The 11,715-nt window shown below is 36.8% G+C and overlaps 1 protein-coding gene across 1 annotated transcript in view; it reads left to right on the forward strand.

Moving 5' to 3' along the window:
• Positions 1–11,715, forward strand: part of LOC116847470 (photoreceptor-specific nuclear receptor-like) — a 16,698-nt gene extending 4,983 nt beyond the window's left edge. Inside the window, exons 2-8 of the mRNA XM_032822500.1 lie at positions 1,299–1,430; positions 1,644–1,759; positions 5,759–5,944; positions 6,040–6,153; positions 6,350–6,516; positions 6,873–7,119; positions 8,251–11,715. Coding sequence (XP_032678391.1) covers positions 1,299–1,430; positions 1,644–1,759; positions 5,759–5,944; positions 6,040–6,153; positions 6,350–6,516; positions 6,873–7,119; positions 8,251–8,480 — 1,192 coding nt within the window. The 3' untranslated portion in view covers positions 8,481–11,715. The remainder of the gene's footprint in view (positions 1–1,298; positions 1,431–1,643; positions 1,760–5,758; positions 5,945–6,039; positions 6,154–6,349; positions 6,517–6,872; positions 7,120–8,250) is intronic.

Consider the following 11,715-nt stretch of genomic DNA (forward strand, 5'->3'; position numbering starts at 1 on the left):
AAAGAAAGAGAGAGAGAAAGAGAGAGAGAGAGAGAGAGAGAGAGAGAGAGAGAGAGAGAGAGAGAGAGAGAAACAAAGAAAGAAACCTAGACAGCCCACTTTTTTTATTTTCCTTTGAATATTTGTGATAATTCGAGCAACGCTAAATAATTTATGTTAATAGAATGCATAGGGTGAAGCAACAATTTTCACCTTAAGTATTTTCGAAGCAAGGTACCAAGATGACCTTAAGACCTCTGAAGCTACCTTTATCAGAAAAAAAGCGTAACCATTATACACCGAAAAAATTCTATAGTAAAAATTTCTACAGGATTTTGCCGTAATCAACTTGTAAGAAATAGATCGATATTCTACAGTTTTCACTAATTTTTTCATTTCATATATATTACTTATAGTTTAGGAATTAATATATGTTATTGAAATACCTTGCTATATTTCTAGCCAAAGCTACTATATTTCTAGCGAAATTTCCTATGTATATTCCTTAACAAGATATATCTTACTGAAAGTCTATTCTTGGACTACTAAAACATAGTAAAATTGGAAGAAATTATATGAATGGAAAAACTATAATATTTTTTTCGTAAGAAGTTTTTTTCTAAGTAGCATAGCTTAAAAAATCTGAAGATCTTTTGTTTCTCGCTTCAAAGATATTTCAAATGTCAATAGTTATTGACTCATTTTGTATATTCAATATATGTACATATATTTTACGTTGAAAATTTAAATATCCCTATTTAAAGATTAAAACAGTACAAATGTCCAAGATTAGATACATGGTTGATTTTTGCCTTACCAACTGCGCCGCGTATTATAGCGTGAGAGACGATTGCGCGATGCTAACGAATTTTCTTCAGTTGTCTTCTTCGAGGCAGATAGTTGCCGAAGAATAATCGAGGATGTTAACGCTCGTTGTTTTTCTGTTAAATTTTCATAGAAATCTAGGTATCAAAGGGAAATAGGAAGTTCTCGTTAGATGTCTAAAAAAATACCGAGTGAATGTTGGTCATTCGTAAAAATGATTAATCTTACGAAATTGGACTTTCTAATTTATTTGACAAACACGACGAACCTCTCGAATAATATATTCTTGAAATTCGAGATGCACATCGGACCTGTCTTTGGCATTCCTCAAATTTTTTGAGTCTTGAAATATTGTAATGTTTTTCACATTCAACCGATTTTTCATTGAATTGTACATTTACACAATTCCGCGTCGCCAATTTAGACGTTAGTGATTGCGCGATGACGTGCAAAATGTCTACTTTCCACGAAGTCGATTTTCGTTCTGTGAACAGGTTCGTGGAAATGGAGGAGAACGGCCGCGGGGAGACACTCTGCAAAGTCTGCGGGGACAAGGCTTCAGGAAAACACTACGGGGTGCCGAGCTGCGACGGATGTCGCGGCTTCTTCAAGCGGTCGATCCGTAGGTACGCGAGGTAATTAACTTCAGGTCTAATTAAACTGTCCCGACAGCAACATAAATTTTGTCCCCGTGACATGGTCCTTCCACGATACCACGTTATTTATTCGCGATGAACACGAGTCATTTATAATCGTGCAGAGTGATTAACATAGAGAATATGCGCGTATTGGGAATTTTCTTAAAGACCCTCGAGATTGTACGTGTGCATTGTATGTAGAAATCTGGACTACGTGTGCAAGGAGAACGGGCGCTGCATCGTGGATGTGTCGCGACGCAACCAGTGTCAAGCCTGCCGCTTCACGAAGTGCCTTCAGGTCAACATGAAACGTGACGGTACGTACCGTTCCTTCCGGAATGCGACTGGCAAAGACTCGAAAATTATTGTTCTTTGCATTAATTTGAGGCTTGATCGCCGGAATTGCCGAGTCGAGCATGCATTATCCTCATCCTTATTCTCTAAATTTCTTAGACTAAAATTTTATTCAAAAAGTAGAACGACCACTCGAATTCGAGCGATTTTCCCTTCGTATAGAGTGAATTCTCTACTCTGAATCGTAGAGGGAATATTTGAACTTCGACAATTTAAGTACAGTCATCAATTAAACGGTTTTTCATTGAATCGTCAATGAAAAGTCAATGACACAACTTCGAATAATTTTGCTTGAATCAATTGTCAATTAGTTGGACTGAAACATATTTGATTAAGTCAATTATTAAACTAAGAAAAATTTAATTGATGTTTTTACAACTTTGATTTACTCTTGTGATTTTGAGTGACAGTAGTTTCACCATTGCTTAAAATAAAAATGCTGCCTCGTTTTGAGTGAAATTCCACTTTAAAAAATTAAGAAAGTATCCTTACACTAGGAGAAAAAAATATCTATAATATAAATTGTGACGTTTTAATTTTTTTAATTCTTAAGATTTTTAAGATTATTTCTAAGAAAAAATTTTCTTAATAGCGATAATAAGTAAATGAATATGTATGTGTATATATATTGAATTTTGTGTTTCGCGCGAGAAATCGAATCCATCACAAGTGAAAAATTACGAATATTTTATAATAATTTCTTTTCTTTTGTGATGCAAGGATATATAATTTATCTGTCAATTTTCCTCTTTTCACTTTTCTTTCAATCTTTCACTCTGACAGAGAAAGATATGCGGAAGTGAAAATATAAATAGAGAAAAGATACGTGCAGATTGCAACGCTCGCGATTGCTGGAGCCGCAGGACGGCACTCGACGTGTTTGCGCGGAAATATCCAGCGGAGTGGCTAAGCGAGAGACGGGTTCCGTTTTCTGACAGTCGCAGATCCTCCCGTAGCATGACAAGTCAAACCGTAACGGAGTCAAAACGTTCCTTCAACGTTCTATTACCTCGCCCTTTTTGCGCTACTTCCGAAGCGATTTGCGATCCCTCGCGTCTTGGAGCGCGTGAAAATCGAATCGTTGCCTTCGGAAACGCGCCAAGTCTAATTTCTATCGACCTGACGGCGTCAGATGAGGAGAAATGACGATCGCGATTTTTTTGCAGAATTTCGAAAAGGAGATTTATCGATTTTTCAAAAATGAAATTTTAATGTCGACGGGGATGAAACAACTAAGACAGCGGATTATTCCGCTCCCAGAAATTAACGTGTCATCCCCCGTAAAGATAGTCACGTTGCCACGACAGCGAACTCTCAGATACACTCCGCAGAAAGTAGAATGTGATCGCGAAGTGTGTTGCTGGTTGAATATTACAATGCATGGCGACGTGTCTCGCTCGCGGCGGAAGGGAAACGGCCCGGAAAAAGCGCGGTGTCCACATCCACACGCACAGACAAACCCATACACAGCCGCGTCCACATGAAACTCTATATTTCTGCTTACCGAACGGCAAGATCCGATGGCGAGCAGTGTCAGAAGCAGCCTGGCGCGTTCACAGCTTTTGTAAACACCTCCGAGCCCCTTACGCGTCGAGCGATAATCCAAACACTTGATTGCTGAGATATCAATTAGTGAGGGCAGAGAGGCAGAGGGAGGTGCCGCTAAAGGGCCGCTGCGCTCCCCCGAGTCTCTCTTTCAGCCGTCTATCTTGTACACGCGCAATCGGACAGGGTAGTTGGCTGTTGCTCTTCGTAACGTTGTTTCTGTGAAGCACGAGATTGCCCTTCGGAGTTTTGATCCGAACGCTTGATGATTCTCCATTTATGTGTCCACATATTTATCCATCCGTTCGCAGCATGTTGCAATTACCATCTATATGGATCTGCTCTAAATTATCTCACAATATTATTATCCTCTAGATACCTAATTACCATATTCTGTTTTTAGCTAGACTATCATTGCAGTTCTCTCCCTATCTCTGATACTATTGGAAGTACAAATTAGTTCGGTCCGTTTTCAAAAGATGGCTCTGGCTGTTATGAATGTTTCATAGTGACAGCTGATTTCGGTGGTTTCAAAGAGGTTAGACATCTGTCAATAATATTCAGTTTATATCGCTTTGAGTTTCATACAAAACCCCTGTTTTTTACTGTGTTGAATATGTCAAATTTTGTGTTAACTAAGCAGCATTTGCGGGAGGTTTTAGTTTTCTGCTTTAATTGGAAGAAAAGTGCAGCTGAAGCGCATCGAATGCTTGTAGAAGTTTATGGTGACAATGCTCCAACTGATCAATCATGTAGGGAATGGTTTCGACGTTTCAAGAATGGTGATTTCAGCGTTGAAGACAAGCCTCGCTCTGGACAGCCAAAAAAATTCGAAGACAAAGAATTGGAGGCATTACTCGATCCAAGTCAAAAATCAGTATAGGCTACAATTGATTCGTTTAAGCCGTGCATTACGAGAAAAACGGCCGGAATACGAGCAAAGACATGACAAAGTTATTCTTCTGCATGATAACGCTCAGCCTCATGTCGCAAAAGTCGTAAAAAATTATTTGGAAACGCTCAAGTGGGATATTTTACCGCACCCGCCGTATTCGCCGGACATTGCTCCTTCTGATTACTGGTTGTTCCGATGGATGCAGCACGATTTGGTAGGTCACCGGTTCACTTCTTTCGCAGAAATCGAAAATTGGCTCCTAACTTGGATCACCTCAAAAGACGAGACATTTTTTCGAGATGGAATTCGAAAATTGCCTGAAAAGTGGAAAAAAGTAATAGCCAGCAATGGACAATACTTTGATTAATCTGTTCATTCATTTTGTTCTGAAATAAATGCATTTTTGACCAAAAAAAAAACGGACCGAACTAATTTGTACTCCCAATATTATTATTATTTATTTATAAAAAAACTTATAAGAAATATAAACAGTTTTAAAAAATATCAAAAGCTCTAAAAAAATATGAAATAATTCTGAATCAATATCCTTGCGTATTTATAATCCTTTTTTAAATTAAATTCTATTATAATGTTAATGATAACAGTCTTATATGCATATTACTATAATTTTCGTGTTAGAGCAACCAAAAAATATGATTGGAGCCACAAATAATTATAATTTTAGTTAGATCAATCATTTTTCATTCACAAGGGAACATAGGCAACCTGAAAATTTAGAAAATTCTGAAACTTTGTGTGTAAGTAAAGTAGTACATCCATAACATACAACTATTTTTTGTTTCTGCTAAATTTCGATTTAAGGGGGTGAAACCACCCTTCGAAAAAACATAATATTTTTATTTTTAGTGAATATTTCCTAAAATACAAGGCATATGAAAAAATAGTTTATATAAAAGTGATAGAATATTTTATACTCTTTGCAACGGTGTATTCAAATCTTGCAAAAATGAAAAATTTTTGAACCCCCCTTTCCCCACTTATTGGTTTTGAGAGGTGGTTTCACTCCCTTAAATCGAAATTTAGCAGAAACAAAAAATAGTTTTATATTATGGATGTACTACTATACTTGCGCATAATATTTCAGAATTTTCTGAATTTTCGGGTTGCCTATGTTCCCTTGTCAGTATAGGATTGTAGGTAAAGAATATTGATTCAAAATATTTTTTAGTCTGAAGGCGGTTTCTCCTTTTTTCACTCTGTTTCTTACTTCGTGCTTTTTAATTTTATAAATATATAATAATAAATATTTACTAAAAATTTGCTTTCAGTTAAAAATAAAATTTCGTCTAATATCTTTAGATGTTCTCTTTTGTTTTTTCAAGTCGACTAACAAACGTAGATTGTTATAAATGAATAATAATAATACTGATGTACTATTTTATATTTTTACTATCATGATTGTTGTATTATATTAATATGCAATTAAAGAATTATGAATGACTAAATGTGGATTTGTGCGGTTAATAATTACGTGAGCTTTTAACGTTACCGTCATTTTCAGCCGTGCAACACGAAAGAGCACCTAGGAGCACATCCTCCCTCGTCGCAGTGGCGAGGAGGACACCCTCAGGGCTTTACACGGGCATTCCAAACGTCTATCATCCCGCGGGCAGCGCCTACCACCCTCTCCTGTATCCCGCGTTGTTCCCCTTCAAGCCCACGGTGCCGACATTCGCACCGTCAGTCGGTGAGCGATGAATCGTAAAACTGATATCTACGTAAAAATAATCGAGTCGACGTACTTCCTCTTTGCAATAAAATCTCTCGTATTGATTTGGTCAGCGCACTTCTTGCCACGACCGCCCGCGGAATCCTTATCCATGACTACCGGCAAGGAAGACGAAGTTACCAGTTCCGAGGAGGCCAGCACCGTCGACGTCAGAATCGAGCCGAAAGGTACGAATTACTTACTATAATTTCTTTCATTTTATCGCTCGTGCAATCGTCAATTTCCTAAATTGATAAAACGATGAGAGAACTTGGTAAAAATCGAAATTTCTTCCTTTTTTGTCGCGCGTCCATATCGGAATAAGACATAAAATTAAGAATTAAGAATACATTGTATTGTCTTTTCTTTCTATTTGTTGTGCAGAGGAATTGGTGAGCACTCGTCTGGCGCCGCCTATCATCACTTCCGTCCCGTCGGAATATACCGTGCAAGGCTTGTCCCTGCTGCCGACCGAGAATATCTACGAGTTCGCGGCCAAGTTGCTTTTCTTCGCTGTAAGATGGGCGAGAAGTATACACTCCTTCCTGCAAGTAAGTAGCTCTAATCGAGAATTTCTTCATTACTGCATGAGACAGTCCTAAACTACATAAGCAAACAGATTGTAATTTCCACAACACGTCTCGTCTTATATATATTTTCCGACCCAAAACTCATTAGTCTTTCTAATCGCTCTAAAGACTAGTAAACTTTAGTCTGATAAGCGTTAAGACAGACTCTTTAATTAATGTATTGTTAAGATTTTATTATTGGAACTTAGTATACACAAGGATATTTAAACAAAAAAAACCGAGGAATTCTTCTCCGGAGGTTTTTGTCGCGATGAATACAATACAAAGCTTCCGGCATGCTTCACTCAGAAATACATCACCGTTGTCTCTCTTGCAAGCTCCCTTATAGAGACCAGACTATTCTTCTGGAGGAATCGTGGAGTGAGTTATTTGTGCTGACAGCGGCGCAGTGGAACTTCTCCGTGGACGAGACCACCTTGGTACCGGTAGACTTGCCGCTGGAGCGAAGAGAAACTCTCGTCGACAAAGCTAGGAGGCTGAGGGAACTCTTAGCGAAATGCGCCGTTCTGAGGGTCGATCATTCCGAATACGCGTGTCTGAAAGCCATAGTCCTCTTCAAGGCGGGTGAGCGATATTATTCACTCTTTACGTAGGAAAAGAATTAGCCGCAGGAGCCAAAATATATCTGTGGTAACTAAGATGCGTCTACTAAAGAAAATAAATTCCTCTTATGTGTACATAATAGCAAGCTTCTTTAAAATTTCTACACGATGAGAATGTTAATTTTCTTTTCATGTAAATCCTTTTCAATTTTATTATGTTTTTAGTTATCCACAGGAATAGATTGTTAGTCGCTATCTCGTTACACTAAAAAAATGGTCTTCCTGTCAGAATTGTCATTGCTGCTGCTGTAGAATGTACGTAATCACAGACAACTTTTTAGTAGATACAGAAATTAGCGATAAATCCTAACTGTGACACTTAGAATTTTATCTGGACCAGCAAATAATTTTTTGCAGCGTAAGGAACATAGTGAATTTCATTAGAAACATATCCGATATAACAAAAGATAAACAGCACATATGAAATAAAAAGACAGTGGATTACTGCAGAATGTCAATCTATTCCTCGGTCACAAAATCCTATAGTAATTTTTACCATAAAATTCTGTCTGTGTAATGAATATATTTTACTTATCAAGAGCTATTATCAGTACTATCCACACAGCAGAGATATTCAAAATATATCGTAGGGATATCCTAAAGATATATTTGGGATATGCGATATCTTCAAGATATTCCTATGATGTATTTGGGACATTCCTGCTGTGTGGGTATTATCAGGAAAATATTTTTTGAAGCTAACCGTTGCTTAAAAGGGGGAAAGTAAACTGAGTAATCTATTAGCAAAAGAATATTTTCCTGTGTGTGTGATAGCAAACGTGTGAAAAATTGCAATTTACTAAAAAAATTAACAGATTAACTAATTAAAAAAACTAAACTAACTAAAAAAATTAATTAACACAGGATTGTTCCATTTTCTTGGCAATTTAACTGATATTTAAATCATATCTGTCTTTATCTAAATTGAAGAAAAAACAAAGGCAGACATATGATTTAACTATCAGTTACCAAAAAGTTGGAACAAAAGTTGGCCCTTATTCCTCGATTCGTTTTTTTCTCTCTCTCTCTCTCTCTTTCTCTTTCTCTTCCGCGTTTACGTTGTTTTTTGAGTGCACTCTTCAATCGTTCACAGAATCGCGAGGACTCTGCGAGCCGGGTAGGGTGTCAGCGCTGCAGGAGCAGACAGTGGCGGTGTTCTGCGAGAGGGATGCGCGCAGAGTGGGTCGATTGCTGCTGCTTTTACCATCAGCGCGTGCTCTCTGCCGTGCTACCCTACACGAATTGCTGTTCAAGCCGACGGTCGGCGACGTTAGCGTGGAGCGACTGTTGGGCGACATGGTCGGCGCCCTCAGGCCTACCTAACTGTCGGGGCGAGTGCGACTCTGAGGATATCCCGTGCGTGTGTTTTATCGACACTCGTTTATCGGCGAAGCTAACTCGGGCAGACTCAACAGATCGATCTAGGGCTGGTCGAGATAAGTATCGATATTCTCATGTGCATCTGTTATACACATACAATGGAAGAGACTTATATATAATGAAAAATGTATATCGCAGAATACTAAGAAGGATATTGGAGAAAAAGTTGATAAATGAGACAATAGGAAGCGTACAAGAAGCTATTAGGTTGATGCAAAAGATTCGTCGTGTTCGTCAAATACGAGATTATTCAGTTTCGAAGAATTAATAATTTGGAGGAGCAAAATGGGCAGTATCGACAGCAGTTTTGAAATATCTAATGGGGACTTTCTGTTTGCTTTCCAATGTTCCGACTTTTAATACGACAATTTAATAGAAAAATAATATATAAATTCTTAATTAATTGATTTTTAAATAAATAATTAATTAATTAAAAATCTTTTGCACTAATCTAGCATAAGAAAAGCTCATGTATACAAGCACATTAGAAATTAATTAATACGTTCCGTGCCAGACTAATTTTACGTCCAGGTCGCGTGGGTCAATTGTGTGTTATTGTATTTATTAAATAATAAATGCCTCACATATATAACACAAGATTTATTTCATGTTTATGAAATGTTTCTGAGTCGAATTATTAAACGGTCAGAATAGAAAATTCAGCGTGGGTGACCGATGACGCATGCGGCGCGGCGCGTGTTAATTAAGCAATTCATTTTAGAGAGCGACGCTACTCGTTCTCTTGCGAAGAGTCCAGGGAATCCAAGGAATATCGACGTTTTTCAGTATCATTGACCATCTTTAATTCGACTTTGATATCGCGTAAGTTGCACAAAGTTAGTTGTTTCAGTTTGAGATATAAGGTTATCTCTCGAGATTGTTAGTATAATTGTAACGATTTGTAATTATTGTTCTCGCAATTATTATCGGATTATGACGCGCCGTGTTGATAAAACACGTAACGATAGGAGCAAGCCCGCCGATAAAACCAAGTTTCACGATTCAACGATGCAAATTCACAATCTTCAGTTTCGTTTGAGGTAAAATTACCAATTCCCGGATTTAATCCTTGATATTCTTATTGTTTTGGTCCTTAAATACAAATATTCAAATTTTCAACATAGAATTATATACATTCAATAATATATTATATATATAAGGATTGCGAGTAATTAATTATCGTATGCAATTGACGATTGATATAAGTCAATTCAATTAGAGACCGTTCGATTTATTTTAACAAATTCAATCGAAGATTACTCAATTGAAAGAAGGGAATCAAAAGTCATTCAAGTAGCAATTGAATATAGTAAATTCACTTAAAGACCGTTTAATTGACGATTCATATAAGCAGATTCAATCGACTCAATCGAAGATTGTTCAATGACGATTGATGTGACCAGCGCTCCCTCTCAGTACGGGTCCTACTGACAGCTTCTTAATCATCGACAACTTCCACGACGCCATAATATTCCAAGCATGAATATTATTCACAAAAAACCAATTGTAACTTTAGTAATCCAGCGCTTCTCGATTAAATTGATCGAACTTGCTTATATCAGTAGTCAATTAAACGGTCTTCGATTAAATTCACTGAGTTCAATTTGCTAATTAAACGATCTTTGATTCTTTACGCTCATATTATTCGTCAATTAAACGATCTTCAATTGAATCCGTTGAAATCAGTGGTCGATTAAACAATCTTCGATTGCTTTTAATCAATCGTCAATTAGTTAAATTGAAACGTATTTGTTCATATAGCAACTATTAAATGGAGAAAAATTTAACTGATACTTTTACAACCAATACATGATGTATATTTTATGTTTTGAAAGTTTAAATATTCGTATTTAAGAACCAAAACAATAAGAATATTCAGGATTGATTACATGTTCGCGTGTTGGTAGTTTTAGCTTATTTATCGTTCATTTTTATTAATCCTATCGATTCGCGATAGATAGAATTAACGTCATTCGAGCTCGAATGTCAATTGGCGTCGGCTCTTTACTATGTGCATGCGGTATTATGTATTGACGGGCTTTGCGCAATGTAATATTTACGCACCTTAATTGGATACGTGTATATATAGTTCTGTACTAGATATAAATAATCTTTCTCTTTCCTCTTTCTCTATTTCTCTCCCTCTGCCGCGGGTCTGTCTGTATAACGCGTCGTAGAGTGAATATATTATCTATTAAAGAGACAAGAATCGATGTTCGCGTAATTTATTTAATCGACCGATTGAAAATTCCGTTTGTTTATTAGACAGATGTATTAGAAACGAGAAACTATTATCCCCGGCATTATACTCTCGCTATTGTTATCTTTGTATGTATAGTGTTAATTGCGCTAATTACCCAAGAATCATGCGATCGCAAACCGGTCATTATCGCAAAGCAAAATTGTATATTGAGAAAAAACAGTGGTTGAGTTAATGAGACTTTGTTCGAACAAGCGAAATTCGTTCGAGCAAACGTTTAATCGATTCAACGAATTATATAGTTACTGCGATGAGAGTTATCGATTGATTCAATGATTGCGATAGATCAGTAACTACATGAACGCAACTTATTGTTGCACTAACGCGTAATTTGTTCAATAAATACAACATTTCTTTGTCGATTTTGTCGATCCAATTGCTTTTTCTCTCAGAAATTAGGCAACCTTGTTCCTCAAAGTTATTCGCCATAATGATTGAACTGGAATAAATCTCTTGAGAAAAAACGATGACTTCTCTCTTCTCATCGATATAATCTTTCCGCGCGGGAGTACGTTTGATCGGTTCTCTCGCGTAAGTAGTTAATATGCCAGTTTCGTTACTTCCTGGTAAATGTTCTGCCAATGTATATCTTCCAGAGTTGTAAAGATATTAATTAAATTTTTCTCAATTTAACAGTTGATTCGAACAAATACGTTTCAATTCACTTAATTGATGATTGATTGGAGCAACAAACAATTGATAAATGTTTAATCGACGGTTGATTTCAACGAATTCAGTTGAAGATCGTTCAACTGACGATTGAACTTGGCAAATTTAATTAAAAGGCCGTTTAACTGATAATTGATACGGGCAAATTCAATTGATTTAGTCGAAGAGCGTTTAATTACTCGAGGTTATAATTGGTTTTGTAGATGATATTCATACTACTCGTATTGAGAAAAATATTTGAAAATTTAT

This window comes from Odontomachus brunneus, unplaced genomic scaffold, assembly GCF_010583005.1.
Source record: "Odontomachus brunneus isolate Ranch 3 - 2012 unplaced genomic scaffold, Obru_v1 Obru_scaffold_078, whole genome shotgun sequence".
NCBI classification, from domain to species: domain Eukaryota; kingdom Metazoa; phylum Arthropoda; class Insecta; order Hymenoptera; family Formicidae; genus Odontomachus; species Odontomachus brunneus.